This window comes from Gadus macrocephalus, chromosome 12 (genome assembly GCF_031168955.1).
Source record: "Gadus macrocephalus chromosome 12, ASM3116895v1".
In the NCBI taxonomy this organism is placed as follows: Eukaryota; Metazoa; Chordata; class Actinopteri; order Gadiformes; family Gadidae; genus Gadus; species Gadus macrocephalus.
Genome location: NC_082393.1, coordinates 9,082,797 through 9,103,833, shown reverse-complemented (window position 1 = coordinate 9,103,833; position 21,037 = coordinate 9,082,797). Strand labels below are relative to the sequence as shown.

Below are 21,037 nucleotides of genomic sequence, written 5' to 3'. Positions count from 1 at the left end.
ACCGGACCAGTCCAAGGTGACTTCACTAGTGACTGTTCATTAGCCTATACAACGCCCCACGTTTATTGGCTGATCTGGAAGGACGAACTGGATGCAACGTGCAGGATTAGCGAACGTATTAGACGGATTCAACCGAGCAGAGCGTTTATACATGGGGCATGATTTGCTGATATGACGGATACAGATTAGGGTGTTTACAGAGGAGAGATGCGTTGTGCGTTATGACGAAAAGTCGCGTTTGAGCGGACTTGCGTGGTTTTGTCAGGAGAACCTGCCCTCAACATTCATCTTGTTATGTAATTCAAATGGATGCAGAACGGCAGGAGAAGTCGCCCATCTATCTAGCGATCTTGGCAACAAAAAAAGCACGAATGGATTATACTGATTGAAAAAGGACAGGGTTGCAGCATATGATCGAATGCACACCTTTTTTGAGGGGAGAATTATATTTTAAGTATTGGAAGTACGTGTGGGCATCCTGTGGCCTATCCTGAGGTGTAGCGAGGTCGCTTGCAACTGCACTCGTTCCGCCGATCTGGTGCAAGTCTGTTTCCAGAGTGACATCTTCTACGCTCGTATCCGAATCCATGCGGATTGGTTTGAGAGGAGGCACATCTGAGGTGTACTCATACGGTCTGTATCGTACTGATTTCATTCTAGAACAAGCGTTGGTTGTGTGTTACAATGGCGGGCCAGGAAGAGCAGCCACCCCGGCAGCAGAAGCAATCGGAGGAGAAGGCGGAGAAGGACATAGACGATGCGGAGCTCGCCCTGGCCGGCATCAATATGCTGCTCAACAACGGATTCAAAGAGAGCGACGATCTGTTCAAAAGATACAGGTAACTGCTTCTCACTTCACTAGTCATAGCAGGTGCGAGTGGATGTATGGGTGTTTTTAAATCCTGGCTGTCGCCTTTTAATTTTGTCCGTAGGTTAGACGTGATGAGCATGCCATAAAGAACCTGCACTAAAACCTGATTTCACATGACATGCTTTTCAGGCATGAGCGAGTGTTTACACTTGCTCATTAAAGCATGTCATATTGACCTATTAGAAATGGTATACACACAGTGTGTCCGGTATAGCCTGAATACTATTATGTTGCCTTATTAGATTAGACAACCCATCCCGAGTAGGCCTTATTAGATCAAACGGTTTCTTTTAAATTGTACTGTTTAGGTTGAGGTTCCTGTTATCCCATGCTTGTCTCTTTATATTCAGGACACAGAGTCCACTGATGAGCTTCGGGGCCAGCTTCGTCAGCTTCTTGGTGAGTTCTGAGGAGGGAGGGAAGACCCTTGAGCCTCTTGCTCACGACTGCCGCGCCAGACCTAACATTAGGGATCCAACCCGATACCTTTTGACTTGTAGTCTAATAACATCCTAGTAAAGCCACCAGGCATGACCCTACATCCACCCACCCCCACCCCCGTTGCACACATTACTCGATTCCCTTTACAACCGTGAGTGAGTCACATGAGTCACAAGTGTTGTCCTCACGTCCATAACACCTTTTAATTTCCTCTCCCTGTGACCGTCCTACCTGCTCACTCAGGGCTTCAAGCCCAATCACACGCTCGGATTGCACCACAAAGCCTGACATAACTCTCAAACCCACACAGCTGTTTACGGACGTGGTGCTGTTGATAGGAGGGGGGGGGGGGGGCATGACCCTGTCACCGATGGTTTTGTCATCACAACTGGTTTGAAGTTGGCGAGGGGGTGATTTCATGCTCTTTGTACCAAGATACATGCGTCTCTTATAGGGTAAGGGGTGTGTGTTTGTGTGCGTGTGTGTGCGTCTCTGTGTTTGTGTGTGTGTGTGTGTGTGTGTTTGTTTGAAACAATGGTTACTGTGTAATCTGTATCACGAGGCTCTTGCCTCTAATTATATTTGATCTTAACTGGTCAGTTCACGTTAGTCATGAAGAATAATTGTATTATTTCTTGCATTCATATATTGTGGGTGGGTGCATTCATATTATTTCATTCATACAATTATCATTACCATAAAAAACATATAGAGCTTGCAAAACGCATAAATCAGTAAAGACGTAAGTAAGTAAAGACCAGTTTTTTCAAACTTCTATTACGCAACCCTCCTTTAAGCATGAATAATCCTGCATCCGTCACTAACATACAGAATAATGGTATACTTTCTAAACTATCGTCATTGTTGTCTGTGTTATTATTAATCACTTGGTGTGTGTACCTGTGCATGTGTTTGTGTGTTTGCGTGTGTGGGGGTGGGGGTGTGCAGAACGCCATGATGACCTTTGAGGAGGAGAAGATGCAGATGGCCTGTGATGACCTGCGCACCACAGAGAGGCTGTGTGAGAGCGACAGCGCAGGTGTCATCGAGACCCTTCGCAACAAGATCAAGAAGAGTGTGAGTGTGAGGGAAACAGCTCCATACTTTCAGATAACCTTCCCCCGGGACCACAGCTCATTGCTAGCTCTGGTATTAACAGTGATATAGAAACTAATTACTAAGATTCACATTCCCAGAGATAAATAAAACAAAAATAAATATATTTATTCCCAAGGCCTATTTAATGTTAATGTTTGTACCAAATAACATGCCTTATTTATACAAATTTTCATTCATCCCAAAATTCATTGAGCTGCTAAAGGTGTCCTTGGCCGAAAAAATAGAAGTTTATTATATAGTACAGTATGTACATAGTCTGAAGCCACTGATATACTATATGGACTATCAATTCTTTTGAATGTTACATATGGCTAAGCCCTCTTGGATTGTGATGCTTTTTGCATGCCTCTGAAGTTGAATGGGTGACCAACCCAGTTTCAAAGTAGAGTAGCTTATCGTCAGAGTAGCTTATCGTATTAGTATCAAAAAAGGAGGAGGAAGACAACTAGACTGTGAGTGATTACACCCTTAATAATACCATGACCCTAGTCAAAGCCACATTAACATTATCACATTCACATTTGACTCGCATAAGGATATTAATTCATCCATTCATTCATGGAGATATTGATCTCCATTACAACATGTAGTGTTCACAGTGAACGAACAACACAAATACATCAGTGGGACAGAATGACATGAAGAAACAGCTGTATTGAAATGATTTGGGACGCAGGCTTGTTCAGCGCATGCCGTGTGTTTGGATAGAGCTTTGGCTGAAAATAGCTCTTCCACAATGGGGAGAAACGGCAGAGCAGAGGGGTCATCATGCCCGATCGCATTGCGCTGGGTAAATCGCTGTGGATAGGGCTTCTGGCAGAGCGATAATATCGAGTAGGATTTGACACGGAGGATATTTTGTCATTCATTGAACATCCACAGCTTGCTGCATCGAACACTACAGAATAGTCTGGATATAAGATCCCTCCTGTAGCACAGCCAGATAATTCATGAAACTGTGTGCTCATGTATATGTGTGTGTGTGTGTGTGTGTGTGTGTGTGTGTGTGTGTGTGTGTGTGTGTGTGTGTGTGTGTGTGTGTGTGTGTGTGTGTGTGTGTGTGTGTGTGTGTGTGTGTGTGTGTGTGTGTGTGTGTCAAAGATGGACGCTCAGAGGTCCGGGGTGGCGGTCGTCGACCGCCTGCAGAGACAAATAATCGTGGCAGACTGTCAGGTCTACCTCGCTGTCCTCTCATTCGTCAAGCAAGAGCTGTCAGGTATATCCGCCTCCACCCCTGAACTTAAACCAAAGTTACCATTCTGGGATGATAGGCCTCATTTAGATTGTTTTAATAAGTTGTTAGTAATGGCATAGGGTGTGGACCCTAGCATAGAGAAGGAGAGCCTCCCGATTGAAGAGTTTCAAAGTATCAATTTAGGGTTCTTCCAAGCAAGCAAAGAAAAGAGCATAAAGGTAAATAACCCAAATATGAATTTCTTCTAAAGCTATATCTAAAATCTATGAGACGCTATTGCACAAGTGACCACTAATGGAACCCTAAAACAAACTCTGAACTGGAGGATGATTATTAAGCAACACACGTGAAAGACATGAATTGAAAAGGGAATAGTCAAGCAATAGGATAAGAGAATACTCCTTCACACATTTTTAAATGCCTACTGAGTATTCAGTTCATTGACAATATGACAAAGGTATCCTAGTGAGTACTAAATTCATTCAAACTATGACATATGTGTCCCAGTGAGTAGTCATTCGATTCAAACTTTGCCAAATTTGTCCTAGTTAGTATTCAGCTCCTTCAAACTGTGACAAAGTTGTCCTAATGAGTTTTGCCTTGTGTTCGCGCAGCGTACATCAAGGGGGGCTGGATCCTCCGGAAGGCCTGGAAGATGTACAACAAGTGCCACAGTGACATCGGCCAGCTGCAGGAGGCCTGCCAGAGGAGGTCCTCTCTGTCGGACAACGCCAACCACAACTCGGCGGTGACCTGCGTCACGGCCGAGGCCCTGGACCGCCTCAAAGGCTCGGTGAGCTTCGGCTACGGCCTCTTCCACCTGTGCATCTCGATGGTGCCGCCGCACCTTCTCAAGATCATCAACCTGCTGGGTTTCCCCGGCGACCGCCTCCAGGGCCTCACCTCCCTCATGTACGCCAGCGAGAGCAAGGACATGAAGGCCCCGCTGGCCACGTGAGTAGACCGCTTGTCCGCAGTTATGCTGTTAGGATGAGAAGAAGAAGAAGATGTTAGGATAACGAAAAAACTTGGGCGGAACAGATGAAGTATTTTTACTTCTAGTTCTAAGTGGTGTATATACATTTATGTAGACAATGTCACTCCTATGTCTAGCATTAGGCTATTTTTATTCTACACGTATTGGTTATACAATTGGCCGTTGTTGGGTGTGTTATGTTTGTAAGGTCGGAGCAAAGAAGAGTCATATTGTTGGAGGTGGACCTTTCATTAGTGTTGGTCTGCTGGCATGTCCATCATAATAAAATGTAGGCCTACATTTTGATTTCTGGAACACGTTGAAAGAGAGATTAGGAGGCTAAAGGTTTGTAACTTTTAACAGCTTTTCAGAGATATGTAGACCTGTAGTTGGCCATTTATTAATGTGAAACACTGATTTAATCGACACTGCTCTTGCATGAAATTCTTCTCAGGCTGGCCCTCTTGTGGTACCACACGGTAGTGCTACCTTTTTTTGCTCTGGACGGCTCAGACACCACCGCAGGTCTGCTAGAGGCCAAAGCCATTCTGCAGAGGAAGTCTTTGGTCTACCCCAACTCCTCCCTCTTCATGTTCTTTAAAGGACGAGTCCAGAGGCTAGAGGTGTGTAATGTGCTGACAATTCAGCCTTTTATCACCTTATCATACCTTACTCATCAAGTAATATTCCTACATATTTGCCTCTTTAAATAGTAGCATATGCCAATCAAAAAAGTAATTAGAATCTACTTGATTTATTTCTAGCATGCAGTTCTAATGCAGTTCATCAGTTCACTATTTCACATTGAATTATCATCTGCTAATATTTCCATTGAATGTTTCTTCTGCGTGATCTAATCTAGTCATCCTTACCTGTTGTGTGTGTGTGTGTGTGCTCTGTCAGGCACATTCATGGCTCATGTGTGTGTGTGTGTGCTCTCTTTCTCTCTCTCCTTTGACCCCAGTGCCATATCAACAGTGCTTTGGTATCTTTCCATGATGCTTTAGAGCTTGCATCAGACCAAAGAGAGATCCAACATGTGTGTCTCTATGAGATTGGTATGTTTTTTCCTCACAAGGTTAGCCGCTATATTAGCCTTTGGTCAACTGCCCCAAGCATAGCACTGAAAAACGTGTGTGTGTGTGTGTGTGTGTGTGCGTGTGTGTGTGCGTGCATGCATGTGTGTGTATGTGTGTGTGTATGTCTGTATGCGTGTTCCAGGTTGGTGCAGTATGATAGAGATGAACTTCGAAGATGCGCACAGGTCATTCGAGAGGCTGAAAAATGAGTCCCGCTGGTCTCAGTGTTACTATGCCTACTTGACTGGAGGTGAGACACTTACACACCGTCTTATATACAGTATATATATCTACAGAGTTCCACCTGCATAGATAGTGTTCACTTATGTGTATGCATAGTGTATGTGCGTGAGTCCCAGAACTATTAAACTTGCGTTATGCCTGACCATGAGAAGGTGAATACAATCATTTGATCTTAGTCTTAAGCCCAAAGCAAAACGTCAAACATCCTGCTTCGTGACTCAGAGAGTGTCCACGGCACTTTTACCGGTCGACCTACAGTACGAAAAGACGTGCGGTCTCTTGTTTAGTTTCTGGCAGCCAGACAACTGCATTTTCAGTCGGTTGCAACACACCCTCCGCTTGTCAGCATCATATTTTAAAGGATATATTACTTTTTTCAACATATTTTCATTGGATCAGAATTCAGTCTTGCGTTTCCATTCCAAGATTTGCACATTGGTTCACGTCCATTCTGGGTGGGAGATGCTCTGCGGCCCTCTTGTGCACACGTTAACGTGGAAGTATAAATCCAGGCAGCTCTGCAGAGATCTGTGTGGTGTCTCTGAGTCCTGAGACGCCACACGCCGGTCTTCTTTGGGTCCTCGGAAGTGAGAATTCTGCTTGCCTTGTTGTCGTTCAGTGTGCCAGGGTGCTTCAGGTGACCTAGAGGGAGCCAGCGGGGTTTTCCAAGACGTGCAGAAACTGTTCAAAAGGAAGAATAATCAGATTGAGCAGTTTGCCCTGAAACGGGTGAGGACCACATGTGTTTTCCTCCAGAGAGATGTACAATTTCTGTGTTGTTATTCATTTTGTCGTCAGTGCAGCGTATTAGACTCACCGTGTGTTTTATGTGAGCAGGCTGAGAGACTGAGGAAGACCCCGCCAAGCAGAGATCTCTGCTTCCTGGGTGTCATCGAAGTTCTCTACCTGTGGAAAGCACTTCAAAACTGTTCCTCCTCCAAACTACAGATAATGAACCAAGGTTAGATTCCATGACCTTGTTGTTCCTATTTCCATCGTTAATATATTTCCGTAATAATATTGTTATATTTTCTACCTAGTGCATTGTGCTATAGTCTTATGGTCGAATTCTACATGTACAGTTGACAGTATTATTATTCATCTTATCTGCCCAGTGTTACAGGGTCTGGACGACGTACCTTGCAGAGGTTTAAAACACCTCCTTCTCGGCTCCATTCACAAATGCCATGGCAACACTAAAGATGCTATTCAGGTAAGACTCTTTTAGATAGCACTTTGTAAGGGATTAACCACGGCGAGGTATCACATTGTTGGACAAAATGCACGCCTGGGTTGCTGACCAACAATATTAGATATTACCGGTAGTTACCTTCATCGATAACAGGACACCAGAGGAGACTCATTATTACGAAGTAATGCAGACGATCTATCCACAATATGTCACATCCAGGAATTTCAGCTTGCCGCCAGGGATGAATACGGCCACCAAATCAACTCGTACGTACAGCCATACGCCGTCTACGAACTGGGCTGTGTTCTTCTCACCAAACCAGAGGTGGGTTTAGCTTTTGCATCCTCTTATCATGACTGAGAGAAACATAAACGAATGAGGCCCTTTTGTTTATGCTTCTACACAGACGGTCGGGAAGGGGAGATCCTTGCTTCTACAAGCAAAGGTAATTTCCTAAATTAACACTGCAGTTCCCAACCAAAACTGGTGCAATTGATTCCGAAAGGAAAGTTCAATCGATGTTGTTTCCAATGTTTTTTTAGGAGGACTTCAGCGGCTACGACTTTGAGAACCGGCTCCATGTACGCATCCACTCAGCGCTGGCGTCCCTCAAGGAGCTTGTGCCTCAGTGACCACAGGCTGTGCTGCCTATCCAAGCATGGTTCTCAGTGTGTGGTTCACAAGCCATTCATTCTCCTGTAAGAAGCTACTGTGGACAGGGTCCTCATCTGCCCCATCCCTTTCCTGAACCACCCCTCATCTATATTTGACATGTTTACCTCCACATATGTAGTATCCAACATTTTCAAAGCTCGTTAGACATGTTTCTTTGTGACGGGTGTGGTTGGAGCGTTCATAATGGCACCTCCCATCACCCCTTTTTCTCTTTAATCCATTGAAGTACATAAAAGCAGCCTTTCACTGACGTCATGCGATAACATGAACGCATGGAAACGATCCCGCTGGTTCTTCACTCTTTGTTCAAACAGAAAAACGTGAGGGAGTCATCTGATGAAGTCCAACGCACTCGTGGTGTTGGGTTGTCCTTTTCAACAGGCACAAGACAAAGCCAGTTTACCTCCTATTTGTTGTCATCTTGGATTTCTGGTTCTGCAGGCGCTTAGCTCTCAGACTCCTGGGCTTTGAGACATTGCATTACCAGTTCCACCCAAATGCATCGATCATCCCACCATCGTCTTTGTAACATTTGGCACACCACACTGAAATATCGACGTTATCAGGCAAACGTTAATTTGAAAACAGTGGGTATTGACATGTGCTCCGAAACCGTCAAAGAAATATACTAGTAGATCTACCCCCTCTTCCAATGTATTTGGTATTCAAAGTCAGCGTTATATACATTAAATACACTCGTTTTTTTCATGTTATAATTATTTATAATTCCATGATGTGGTGATTGAGGTTAAGCAATGAGAGTTGAGGTGAATTAAAACAATCACGTTAAGAGCAGTGTGACAATGAAACAGCCGTGGCCTAAAAAAGCCATCATGATAGACGCCTAGTCAAGTATAGCAGATGTGAACTTCAAGTTGGGCATAGTTGATGATGGGGTTTATGAGCCCCCGGTGGCTTTACTTAATATGAATGGAGTATTATTTCAGGGCACTCGAACTATATCGCTCTGAAGCATGGTCAGCAGGGAAATACATTAACATCTGAACCCTTAGGAATATGTACAAAATAGGTTCTCATTATTCGTCCCTCCCTGGGTTTAGCAGCGTGTAGGCGTACATGTTGTTTTCCTCCGACCTTGTTCACAGCCGACAGTCCAATGTAACCACGAGTGGGGTTGCTGTTGAGTCCTAGAAGTGAGGGTTGGGAATGAATACCATGTTGATGCTGCCTCATCTTGGGTTGTTGAAATTGAGGTTGTGTTCTTTCAGGATTATGGCCTCCGTGTGTTACTTAACTCTCTAATAAAGTGTTGTCAGTTATGTCGTATTTATGGTGGGATGTTTTTTTTTACTTCAGAAAAACATTGCATTGATTTCATCATCGTTTATTATATTGAATACGTATTTAACACAATATGCTTTAAATAAATATGTTCCGTTGCTGAGTAACAAACAAATTTGACAATTTATTCCAAGTTGACATGGTAATAAATTAGTATAAGTTTCAGCTAATGCTCAACTCCCATCTCTAATTGTAACCCTATTAAGATAATGTTGATGTCAAGAGTCAACTGCCAGGTTTTTATCAATGACGGTAACATGTGAACATTCAAATCAAAAGGCAGAAAAAAATATTTTGCAATAAACAAAAAAAAAAAAAAAAAAAAGTAATAAAACATTAATAAGAATGCACTTTGGACAGGGGAGATGAAGTGCAAGAGTCTTTATTATTAACCGAACATGAAGCGTTCACAATCAGCAGAGAGAATGGATGGAGACAGGAAACACATGCTGCACTTAGATCTTGTTGAAAGCAGCAATATCAACACTCTGGATCTAAAAGGAGAAACAAAAAACCATTAGCCTACAACAGCAACAAAAACATGCAACCACATAAAAATGTGGACATATATTTGGCCTATCTTTATCCACGGACTTCACGCTCGTGTGTGTGTTTGTCTAGTACTCACGTAGTCCTCAAACTTGGTGATCTCCTCCTCCAGCAAATCCGTCCCCACCTTGTCGTCCTCCACCACGCAGGCGATCTGCAGCTTCCGGATGCCGTAGCCCACCGGGACCAACTTGGACACACCCCACAGCAGGCCGTCTGCCTGTATCGAGCGCACGCACTCTTCCAGCTTCCCCATGTCCGTGTCGTCGTCCCACTGCAAAGAAGGAGTGGGAGGATGGGGTCAGGGGTCGCAAAAGGAGCAATCCATCGAACAGGAGAGTCCGACTCGTGATGCGATGTGTGTGCGAAATGGGAGCCGGCGACGTACAGGCTTGACGTCCAACAAAATGGATGACTTTGCGATGAGGGCGGGCTTCTTGGCCTTCCTTGCTGCATACTCTGTCACCCGCTGCTGTTTGATTTTCTCAGCTTCTGTGTCGTCCTCGTCGCTGCCAAACAGATCAAAGTCATCGTCCTCGTCATCGTCGTCCTCGTCTACTGGCGCGCTGCTTTTCTGTTGCTTGGTTGCAGTTCCCTGGAGGATGCGTATACGATGAAGACTCACATTCACACATATAGTCTCATGTCGGAAAAGGAAAGGTTTAAAAAGACTGACGTTTGTGCAGGGGGCAGCGGGCGCCGACGCAGCTGCAACCGGAGACTTCTCCAGAACTGCCACTCGACTCTCCAGCTTGGACAGGGCTGACCTCAGGTCCTCCACAACTGAACAGACCAGGGGAGGAGAGGAGTCAGACTTAATTCAACCCGTCTGTTTAATGAACCTTTTCCTATGGCCTATCATTTAATTTTGACATGAATGTATTCTTGTTAACATGTCTATAATGGACAGGAATGAATGCAAGTTAAGGAAATAAAAACACAAACTCCCCGGGGTACCTCACCTTTGTGCAGGCTCTGGTTCTCCTGTTCCAAAGTCTTCATGCGAGATACGAGTTCCCCTTGATCCCCGGCCCCCGTGCCAGTAGTCTGAGGAGTAACCACAGAAGAAGAAAAGAAACCTGTGGTCAGCACCAGTAATACAAGGATAACGGCAAGATCTAGAGAACAAACCAGAAATGAAGCTCACTCTTCAAACCAAGCCAAAGAAGCAGTCACTATTGGGTAACACACAGTTCACCAGCAGCTACTAAAAACAAAGGATAGTAGCCAGATTAGTTTCACAAATATCTGACAGCAGATGATCCCTAGTCTGGGCAAACGGGGCGTTTTAGTTTTCTTTAGTTCATGTTTGTTTCGACCAATCATGTCCCTGGAGGCAGCGATCTGTATGCGTGTAATTGATTACACAAAGACGACAAAAACTGGATAAATTAAAAACACTGTCCAAAAGTGTTAAACTCATTCATATTCCGAACCCCTCGTAGAATAACTACTGCAGAAATACCCTTTACATTTCCGCACATCCAATCTCTTCTAAAAGATTCATCCACTTGCATGCAAAGTTGTTTTCAGTTTCCGGTATCCGGCCCAGGCGCTGTGCAAGCTTCAACCAGAAGCTCTTTTATAACATAGGACGAGTGCTGGACCATGGACAGACCCTGGTAAAGTGAGGAGATTGAATTTGTGTTGGTTGGAGAGGTGTTTGTTGCTTGAAAGGGGCGGGTGGGGGGCCCATACCATTGATGTACAAAAATCCACCAATGGTTAACTAGATGGATTGAAGCAAACTTGGATTGAGGTAAAATTATGTCCATGCAATAGTGCAATGGGCCCAATACTTTTGCCAACGGAGGTTAACAAGCAAGTTGAGATTGCAAGAGATGACTCCAGTGGCACACAGCAGGAGGGGGGCACTTACGAGCTGGGATGGATGGTTCAGGGCAGGCTGACCAGACCCCCTGATACAGAGGGTGGTCTTCATCTGGTGAGGGGGTCAGGTCAGGGACCACAGAGTTTAGGGCCCAGAAAGAGTCGGGAAATGAGAGGGAGAGGAAAGGAGGGAATAAACTAAACAAACTACATGCAGATATGCACATATATAAATAAAAATAAACATTGGTGAGCAGGGAGTCAAATCAGAAAGGTGGCATGCTTGAATGATACAAATTCAAAGAAACCATACGTATGGCGATCCTGAGGAGTACTAGGCGTGGGAATCACAGACTACCTCACGATACGATACGCGATACATGGCCCACCATACTGATAATATTTCGATAAGACGGTTCTGTGATAATCAATATATTGTAAGACAATCCTAGAACAATACACACATTGTTTCCCCCAGAAAATGTCTTAGTCAAGGTGGTCAAGGAGCGGCGCGGGGGGGTGTCTTCGGTGAGGGTTTCAGTTCGCAATACAACCACCTGATGCCGCCAATTCAATTCCATTCAAAAAGCTTTATGGCATGACTATTGTTTTGAACATTATTACCGATGCATTACATATCTTTATTTTCTGTACTTGATGGAAGCACGTTTTCTTTCCCTACGAGAGTTTTGTACTTTGTTATGCATAATAATTTAAAAATATTATTTTTTATACATTGGTAGTCAAGGCGGGGCCCTACTGTTGTTAAGGCGGGGGAAACACTGACACAACAATATATATATATATGTCCAACTATGAATACAAAATGACCATGAAAAGTTAAAGGGCTGGATTTTTTCCTTATTTATGGTCCAAACTGAGTTTTCCGATATTTGTCTTTGGCTAGTTAACTTCCGCTCAAGTATCCCTCATTCATGTGTGAGCGCCAGCTCTAGGAGCAATGAAGTAGCGATGCGGGGAGTAGGGAAATATGGTTAGAGTGCCGTATTTTATTATAAAAAAATATCTATATTTAGCGCCAGCATATCGATTTTCGTATCGCACTTAGAAGGACGTCGATACATCGGCGTATCGATATTTTGTCCCACTCCTACTGAGGACTGGGGAGTTGGTTTAAACACGAGCACACAATCATCACACAACCACAGTATGATTCTGCCTGCAGTTGGTAGCTTGGCTATAATGTAATCCAACCAGCAGGTCAAGCAACAACAAGACGGATCGGGTTCGATTTGTGCGTGTAAAAAAAATCCTTTGTGACTTGTGAATTATTAAATGTATTGTAATAAAGTCTACTCACTCCTGCTAGAGACTTCTGGATGTTTTCCCTCGCTCTTGCGATGTCCTGAAGAATGCTGTTAGCTCCTGCATCCTGCAACTGACCAATATTGGACATTATTCTTCAGTTGTAAAAGCTACAGTAGGCAACTTGGAGAAACCATCCCGAGGCTAGATTTCTAAAATAAAACTGAAAAAAATAAATCACCCCACTTCTAGGCACGAGACTAACACGAGACTAACTCCATACTTGGATCTTCCTAGCATTCTGGAAGAATCTGGTCATTTGCAATGAGTTCATGGGTAGAGTGCACAAAGGTAAGTAGACAGACCGGCAGGCTATCGAAGACTTTCATTCGGGCCTGATAAAATTATTGTGCAGGCTTATACAAGCCTGCCACAGAAACTGATTCCAGAGTGTCCCTGAATGTAAACATCTACAAAGCACAATACACTATAGCAGGAAGGGTAGGACGCTGGCTAGGACCGTATTGAACAGTGGGTACCTGGGTTTCTTCTGAAGGCCCAGGCTGCTTCTCGTAGAAGCGCCTCTCTGCCTCATCATAGCGAGGTTTCTCAAACCAGATTTTGTCCTGGGCGAAAAAGTCCACTGAGGTCATGGTGGTGCTAAATAGGAAAGGATCGCAAAATATTGTTAACTCAAAACACAAATAATTGAGTCTCACAATTCTTCAATAGAAAAACAATAAAATGTCATGTGGTGCCAAAATTGCTCATCTATAAAAATACCATGAGATTTTTTTTTCTCAAAATCTCTGATATAACTGTTAATGCAATACCAATGAAATTATTGTACGGACAGCTTAACTCAAATTCTTAAACAACATGCGTATTTTATACTCAAAACCACAACACAAATGGGAACCAAAATCAAACAAACCCACAAAATGTAATCAGTCAAAGCAAAAATAAAGCTACGAAAAAATAAAAACAGGAAAAAGATTTAATAAATAATAATAAATAATAATAATAAAAAGGACAATACTGAAATCACTAAAGGGGAAATCAAATGCATGGGCTGGCACGACGCTCCAGGGCTCGGGGGTCATACTTGTCCCTCGGGGGGGTTCTTGAGGTCACCGGGGAGGCCTTCCTGCCAGGCCTCCGAGCCCCTGTCACCAGCGCAGTCGTGCCCACACACTGACAGTGGTGGCGACTCTCCGCCGCGTCGTAGCGCCACTTGTCTAGCCACACCCTCTCGCTGTCTGGGTGCATCAAGTAGCGGATCCCTGCCGCAGACACCTCTTGCTCCTCGCCGACCTCTCCCGGCTCATCCTCCTCCTGGATGGGATGCAGGGCGTGAAAGACCTCGGCCTTGCCCTGCGCGGTCAACTGGCCCTCTCCCTCCGCCGGCCCCGCGTCGTCCTCTTCCTCCTCTTCGACGAGGCTCTGCGGGTGGTCGGTGCTGCGCGAGGCACCGTACGAGTTGTTCCATTTGGGGGAGCTACTGCTGTTGGTGTTGCTGTAGAGATGCTGATAGAAGGCTGCCTCGGCGTGGTCGTACAGGGGTTTCTCCAGCCACACCTCTTGGAGCAGCTCCACCGCCAGGCGGGGCAGACCATTGATTGGGGGTGCGGGCGCTCTTGGGCTCGGGGTGGCGGGGGTCGGCTGTTGCGACTGATATCCTTCGTCTGGTGTGGGGGGCGTGGCGGGGCGGGCGGCCGGGCAGGCCAGACTCAGCGAATCTGGGACGGGAAGTTGCTTGGGCTTTTTCCTGGGGCAACGCCTGGCCTTTGGCAGGGGGAGTGGGGACCCGGCAGGCTGGGAAGTGGGGGTGTTGGATCCGTAGGGCTCAGTGCCACGACTGACTGAGAGGGCGAGCCAGCATTGATAACGGCCTTCGGCCTGCTCATAGACGCTACTCTCTAGCCACACAGAAGCAGTTTCTGACTGCAAGCCAAACAAGGCAGTGTCAGCTGCCCGGCAGGTCCCCTGCTCCGGTTCCCCTCTGCCTTTAGCTGCTCCTCCGGCCTTTCCCTCAAGCTGGAGCTCTGGGTTCGACGAACGCTTCCGGCGGCGCCGGGTTTTTGCAGGGCGTTTCCCTTCGCCATTGGCGCTTCCACTCTCCGGGGAGGAGGAAGCCGCTTCCACTTTTCCTTGACCAGATTCTGATTTTTTTCTCCCTTCTCCTGCGATTTTAGAGGGAGCATCCATTTGACCGTGGCAAGCAGAGGGAGCACACTCAGAATGATCCATTGAAGGGCACTTAGGGAGGGGGAAGAGGTTCTTCTTGATGGCTTTGGGTTTGAGCCAGGCAGAAAAGAAGAGAATAACAGGGACAGGCTCTTGGATTAGTTACTCAGCATCCATGACGGTTGAGAGACATACAGATGTATTCATTAGACTCTGTGCTACAGTCATTGTCAATAACTGCATTTGAACATTAAGCAGCCCAAGAAGTAAGGCATACCAAAGAGTCAATTAATCAATCAGACAAACTCGTTGGAAGCAGAACATGCAGATGTGTGACAGTTTAGAAGACCAAATCCAAAAACAAATTTATTTCAAAAACATGCTTCATGTTCCTCAAGAAGGTAAATGGAATTGGATAAGGATATCTCATGCATTTCACTCTAGAAAAGAATAAATGACATGAAGTAGTAAATAAAGTCATGACATTTTTAAATAAGCATTGTTTGGAATATTGTTCTTAGTGACACTGATGTTCAGAGACATGCAAAGAATATTAGTTGAGATGAAGCTGAAAATACGGTTGACTCCAAGATATATTAGTACACCAGCCATGCTTAAAATACTGTAGTTTCATTGCACAAGAAATGCCTTCCTTGAAGTTTTAATCAATTGTGTTTTTCACATTCATACAAAACCTGATACAAAGCCTGAGCCAAATACAACGGCTTAAATAAATGGACAAATAAATAAATTACATATTTGGGAAGACATTTCATGTGTATTCAAAAATAAGGGTGTGGGGGGGAGACTCACCTTAAGTGTAACTGTTAAATTCAAACAAAATACTAAATCCAAATGCTAAGCGCGTTCTTTTCATCCATTAATCCGCAAGCCATTAAAAAGACAAATTAAACAATCACTTATTCGCAAATACAATAAATGACAACATGGGGAATACAAGCAGTTTTATCAAATAAATAAAAGTAAATGAGTACAAATTGATTCAATATATACAACTCACTTGTCCAACTCTGAAAGCATGAAAAAAAAGAGGAAATAACGGGTATGGTTAAATTAGAGAATTAGATTAATAAAACATAGTTCTGTTTTAAAGTGCTGTTTAAAACATAATTGTAATCCAATGGTGACTTTGTGAAGCTAGCAGCAGTAGGCCAAATATCAAGCACTCAATGTGTGATATCAACCGACACATCTGGAACAATATTAACAAATGAATGGTGCAGAAGACCCAGTAATTTTTCCTGCCCAATGCCAGTAATATTAATAACCGTCCAGATCCGACATCGCTTGATGGCCATCATTTAAATCTCTCCCAGGGCCCACCTCCCTTGAAGGATGGGAATGATGTGGCAGACATCCCTTGAAGGGATGGGAATGATTGCCATCAAGGGATGTCGTCGGTAATCACGTATTATTATTATTATCATTTTATGTTAGATTATACCCAGTAAATCTAACACTTCGTCTGAATTTGTGTCCGAATAAAACATGCAACGTTGCACATACAGGTCGAGAAGGGAGTCGACCACCTTCAATACTGACGATATCGAAGGTTGAGCTCTGCTCACCTTAGAGTGATACAGATTTCATCTGTGTGTGGGTCATCTAACCGATAATGAGGGCGCTTATTATGTTTAGCATAACATCAAATCAGATCGTTATCAAAGGGTTATACAATGAATGGTTATCACTGACCATGCTAGTTGCTTCATTCTGATTTGCCGATTGCTAGCTAAGGCTAGCAGTATTAGCACTTTCGTTTATACCAATATGACCGTTTAGCCACAAACTAAGGGCTTCATTTTACACAGAAATTAAGGACTATCAAACACAAATATCGAAACTATTGCTGTCACTGAACGTCGACGACACTTACTGTTGTATTGGGTATATGAATTGGGACGATGTGACACGCGTGGTCCGCCGGTTATCTGCGATACGGGAAGGAGGAAGCCAAGGAAACGATCAAGGCTCAAGCAGAGATGTCGGGAGGTTGGGGGAGGGGACACTTATCATTTAATATATCATAAATCCCATGTGATTCTCGATTTAACTGTGCGTTATTTGCCACACATTTCAGTTGATTGTAATACTTGGTTAGTAGATGGCCAAAAACAAGCTATGCCACAATTCTATGGAAAGGTTAAGCACTTTAGGTTGAAATCTACTATAAGTGTGAAACACAGATCCTCACATTGCAATAAAGAAATGTGGCCCACTACATAAATTCGGTTATCAAGTTTTATTCTTATATCAACAATGATTGTAATAGGGAAGTTCAATAACTTCACTATTATCGTTTTATTAAATTCGTAAGAGAATGAAGTGGCCTAAACAAATGTTAGCAATAGGATTAAATTAAATGTGAATAAAACGATTGTGTTACCGTTTACCCATTATGATAATAACCTATCAAGATGAAACCGATACAAGGCAAAAACAGAGACCAATTTGGTTCCTCTGTGAAGTTTGGCTGGTTGGTGGAAAAGGTCTGCTTGCTTGCAGGCTCTGAAAAGTTAAGACTGGAGTGGGACTCATCCATTTTAATCGGTAAAGACAACATCATCAGTTGCTATTCCCAGCTCCTGCCGACTTTTGGCCAAGCTCCCTGGCTCTCTCTGTCGCAGATTCCACTGCACTCATGGTTGCTGCCCTCAGACCCCCTTGCTCCAGCGCATGAAGTCCATATATCGTTGTCCCTCCCGGCGTGCAAACGTCAGAGCGCAGCTGAGCAGGATGCTTTCCTGTGTCACGTAACAATTTGCCGGCACCCTGCAACGGAAAGCAACACAGGGACATCCACAGAGAAGTTTATTGTTGAGACAGCTCTATATCCAGAAATACAACAAAACTAATGAAAACAAAGAAACAGACAGTCCAAAATGGAACAGTGCTAGCTTCACTACTGACCACAATAGTCTGAGCTGCGATGCTGTGGGCGAGGGAACTTGGCATTCCCATTTTAACAGCCCCTTCTGCCAGTGCTTCAGCAAACAGATATACCTGCAGAGTACATTAACATTTTAAAGTTATTAAATGACAATTACATGCGAGAGAAATCATCATTTTATGTTTAAGCCACTGGGAGATTAATCCCACAATACCATTATTATTTTGGATACATCTATATTATAACGAACTTATTCATTTTCAATTAATATGCATTCCCCTACACCACTCACAAAGGCCACACCACTACCACTGAGTCCAGTGTGTACATCAATCCAGGCCTCAGGTCCTTCCTCCACTAGGCCACAATGCTGCAGCAAAGAGCTAAGTAGAGCTGCATCCTCTGGCTTTGCAGAGGAGCCTCTTGAAAACAGGAGAGCCCCTTCCAGGAGCAAACATGGTAGGTTAGGCATCAGCCTGAGGATCACTGAATCTTTTGGCAAAAGCTAGAAGTAGAAGGGGGGGATGGTAATTTTTCCAATTATTTCACTAGACGTTTGACTGGTAGAAGATCTTTAGTGGACAAAATAACTCACAAGCTCTAATGTTGCCAATGTTACGCCCGCTGCAACAGAAACAATAATGTGTTTCTGAGTTACAAGTTGTGAGATCTCAAGGAGAATTTCTGGAACCAGGTGGGGCTTGACAGCTACGAAGACCAGATCTGAGCCAGAGACCACGTCAGAGTTGGAGTGTGTGACTGAGATCCCCAACTCCTAACAAGAAAAATGAAAGACATGAATGAATACAATATACGTTTGCGTCCCAATGCTCTCAAAACCCATCCAGATCACAGTATACCATAGTAACCCAAGACCAGACCCAAAAAGTGAGGAAGATACAAACATTTCGGTTCTTTGAAAATATAGCCATGATTTACAATGCTGGCCGCAGCTAAGATGGCATGTTACTTTAGATATGCCGGTGTAAGAAAACATTGAATCTGCAAATAGACAGTGTTGATGTTTTGGTATTGTGTATCAAAGGATTTGTGAGTACAGTGGTATTGATACGAACACAGTATCACACCTCATACCCGTATCTGTATGTGTCCCTTCCAGCAGCTACTGTATTATGATTGTTGCATGACATATGGGGCTGGACTTAACGGTTTGTCTCACAATGGAAAATAATAATGACAAGAATTACCTCAAATCGTCCGAAGTTCCTAGGTGATGGGGCACTCACTTTAACATTTACAGGAAGAACATCTCCTGGAAAGCAAATCAAAAATTTGATTATGTATTACCCTAGACTACACCTCGGCTTCAACATGCAAGAGCAAAGCATACAGTACTCTTAAATTATACATGAATGTCATGAAATATGCACATGTTAATACATGCAAGTATTTGTATTTACAGTGATTCTTTCTTCTTCCTACCGGTTTTAACTTACCAGATAAGATCCCCTTTGCTATTCCATATGCCATGTTTCCTGCTCCAATAAATCCTACCCTTAATGGCATATCCATACTGGGGCCGGTTCTTACCTGCGAAAGGTATGCGCAAGAGAGGCAAAGAAGAGAAAACAACATTGAATAACATATTCTATAATTACTCATCTATAGGTCTAATGACACATTGGTTGGATATACGGTCAGAATTTGGCCGCAAAAAAAGCCAGATGTCACTCCTACAACTATATCCAAAATTCTGATTTGTATTCTTGACAAGGTTCAGCCTAGTCTGAGTGTTCTCTCACTTCTTGATTTATATTGTTAACTGCTGTAACTAGTGGACGGCTTGATTACATGATTGCAATCATGTTCAGAGCCACCAACCCTGTATCTTATGTGCATAATATGCACAAACGAACTTTCCAGCAGATTCAGTTGGTCAATAAACCTGTGGTAGCCGGCTGCGGCCATCCATCTGTGTGCTACTTTGAAATGCTAGTCGTTCTTCACTTTCCTTCAGTCCAGGCACTTCATGTCAAGGTCCTTGATCATTTGTAAAGCCAATTCTGTCTCTTATATCCCAATTCCTTATATTGCTAAGCCAGGTTTTTCCGGATGTAGCTATATTATACTGCGATGGGAGATATATTTGAGAGGGACAGAATGAGAAAAGAAAAAATCTCGTGTACTCCAAATTGAAGGACGCCTGCCCTAGATGACCACGGAGTTGCGATTGTCGTAGCTTGACCTAAATCCTATTCTGCCATATAAAATGTCTACCACAGAGCAAAAGTGTGTAGAGCACTTGTAGGTGCTTCATAGTCAAACACAATAAACTCAGTGGACGACTAAACGTTGATAATGTTATTTTGGATCCGGCTTCATAGAAATACAACACATGTGCTGTTGTTGTTGTGGACAACCATAAGTAGAATGATAGCATGTTTAACAATCGCCGTATAAGACCGTTCAATTATTATAAACATCGCATATAACGTCTGTAATAAGTTATGTGTTCACCTGGTCCAATTAAAGTATTCCACGTTCTTCACAAGACAAATGCAGGTTGACACAGCTGTCTTGCTGGTAGTCAAATGTACAAGCCTGGCTATTGACAGACCAAGCTCAATACACGTTGGTTTGGAGAGGCTGCTGTCAGTTTCTTCAACACAAATGACTCTGTATGCCATTGGCTGCTTGTCGTCGCTTCCCTGTCGTCATTGTGTTAAACCAGCCAATAGCGCCAGGGGAAAAGCCAGCTTGGTGATTGGCTCCCGCAAGAAACTAGAAAGAAGACCATGGACATTGAAGAAGACCCTTCTGCAGGGCAAACTCAAATCGCAGGCAGAACGGGCAGGGCTACCCAGTCAGGCCTTGCTGCTATCCATTTGGATGGTACGCCAGTACGAACGACCAGCTTTAGCGAGAACGTGACGTATTTCCCTTGCTCCAGCCTTCCAGGCCTGATTCCACCGGACGCGTTAAAAGCCTAAATACACCGGCGCCGCAGCGGCGCGGCAGAGTTCCGCGCCGCGCCGCCCAACTACTCTTCGAGCCAATGTTCTATTCCCTAGCGTCGCCGCCCCTGAAAAAGCGCTTTTTAAAAGCTGGTTTGTACATCCCAGGTCCCGTAGGCACCTCCATATCTACCCCTCACCACTGGATGTCGCCCTCTTTCGTTTGTGAGAAACAATTACGAGAATGGACGATGAGAGACTGGTCGTCGAGGTGGAAAAATATGTC

General features: G+C 44.0%; 3 protein-coding genes across 7 annotated transcripts; 1 reads left to right on the top strand and 2 right to left on the bottom strand.

Moving 5' to 3' along the window:
• The first annotated feature begins 44 nt into the window (after positions 1–44).
• Positions 45–9,071, top strand: LOC132468602 (tetratricopeptide repeat protein 39C-like). Of its 2 annotated transcripts, none has more exons than XM_060066326.1 (14): positions 45–839; positions 1,222–1,270; positions 2,261–2,395; positions 3,533–3,647; positions 4,241–4,580; positions 5,057–5,225; positions 5,567–5,660; positions 5,824–5,931; positions 6,544–6,653; positions 6,762–6,885; positions 7,040–7,137; positions 7,336–7,440; positions 7,523–7,561; positions 7,659–9,071. In XM_060066326.1, exons 1-14 carry the CDS (start codon positions 685–687, stop codon positions 7,746–7,748), a joined length of 1,731 nt encoding a protein of 576 aa, XP_059922309.1. In that variant the 5' UTR covers positions 45–684; the 3' UTR covers positions 7,749–9,071. The 2 variants fall into 2 exon arrangements, with proteins under 2 accessions (XP_059922309.1, XP_059922310.1); XM_060066327.1 differs by having other exon boundaries at positions 46–839; positions 2,261–2,389.
• A 388-nt stretch (positions 9,072–9,459) lies between these two features.
• On the bottom strand, positions 9,460–16,961 carry eef1db (eukaryotic translation elongation factor 1 delta b (guanine nucleotide exchange protein)). 4 transcript variants are annotated; one of them, XM_060066322.1, is made up of 10 exons: positions 15,739–15,927; positions 13,844–15,029; positions 13,278–13,398; positions 12,794–12,865; positions 11,522–11,584; positions 10,605–10,689; positions 10,319–10,425; positions 10,031–10,237; positions 9,722–9,916; positions 9,460–9,587 (listed from the first exon to the last, which is right to left on the bottom strand). In XM_060066322.1, the coding sequence occupies exons 2-10, from the start codon at positions 14,986–14,988 to the stop codon at positions 9,549–9,551; spliced, it is 2,034 nt and encodes a 677-aa protein (XP_059922305.1). In that variant the 5' UTR covers positions 14,989–15,029; positions 15,739–15,927; the 3' UTR covers positions 9,460–9,548. The 4 variants fall into 4 exon arrangements, with proteins under 4 accessions (XP_059922305.1, XP_059922308.1, XP_059922307.1 ...); XM_060066325.1 differs by lacking the exons at positions 13,844–15,029; positions 15,739–15,927 and adding an exon at positions 16,823–16,961; XM_060066324.1 differs by lacking the exon at positions 11,522–11,584 and having other exon boundaries at positions 15,739–15,896.
• Positions 16,962–17,173: 212 nt separating this feature from the next.
• pycr3 (pyrroline-5-carboxylate reductase 3) lies at positions 17,174–20,787 on the bottom strand. The gene is made up of 7 exons (XM_060066329.1): positions 20,315–20,787; positions 19,294–19,387; positions 19,045–19,109; positions 18,432–18,611; positions 18,129–18,341; positions 17,857–17,949; positions 17,174–17,718 (listed from the first exon to the last, which is right to left on the bottom strand). Exons 2-7 carry the CDS (start codon positions 19,367–19,369, stop codon positions 17,512–17,514), a joined length of 834 nt encoding a protein of 277 aa, XP_059922312.1. The 5' UTR covers positions 19,370–19,387; positions 20,315–20,787; the 3' UTR covers positions 17,174–17,511.
• Between the last annotated feature and the right edge of the window lie 250 nt (positions 20,788–21,037).

What these genes read in the sequence shown, in the direction of transcription:
- LOC132468602 (XM_060066326.1), top strand. Translation starts at nt 685, where the DNA reads ATGGCGGGCCAGGAAGAGCAGCCACCCCGGCAGCAGAAGCAATCGGAG. An exon ending in ATGAAGGCCCCGCTGGCCAC is followed by an intron (nt 4,581 to 5,056) that starts GTGAGTAGACCG and finishes AATTCTTCTCAG; the next exon opens with GCTGGCCCTCTTGTGGTACC. An exon ending in ACTACAGATAATGAACCAAG is followed by an intron (nt 6,886 to 7,039) that starts GTTAGATTCCAT and finishes TTATCTGCCCAG; the next exon opens with TGTTACAGGGTCTGGACGAC.
- eef1db (XM_060066322.1), bottom strand. Translation starts at nt 14,988, where the DNA reads ATGGATCATTCTGAGTGTGCTCCCTCTGCTTGCCACGGTCAAATGGAT. An exon ending in AGAACCCCCCCGAGGGACAA is followed by an intron (nt 13,399 to 13,843) that starts GTATGACCCCCG and finishes TTTCCTATTTAG; the next exon opens with CACCACCATGACCTCAGTGG. An exon ending in TTTTGTTGGACGTCAAGCCT is followed by an intron (nt 9,917 to 10,030) that starts GTACGTCGCCGG and finishes CCTTCTTTGCAG; the next exon opens with TGGGACGACGACACGGACAT.
- pycr3 (XM_060066329.1), bottom strand. Translation starts at nt 19,369, where the DNA reads ATGGATATGCCATTAAGGGTAGGATTTATTGGAGCAGGAAACATGGCA. An exon ending in GTGGTAGTGGTGTGGCCTTT is followed by an intron (nt 17,950 to 18,128) that starts GTGAGTGGTGTA and finishes TGTACTCTGCAG; the next exon opens with GTATATCTGTTTGCTGAAGC. An exon ending in TCGCAGCTCAGACTATTGTG is followed by an intron (nt 17,719 to 17,856) that starts GTCAGTAGTGAA and finishes TTTCCGTTGCAG; the next exon opens with GGTGCCGGCAAATTGTTACG.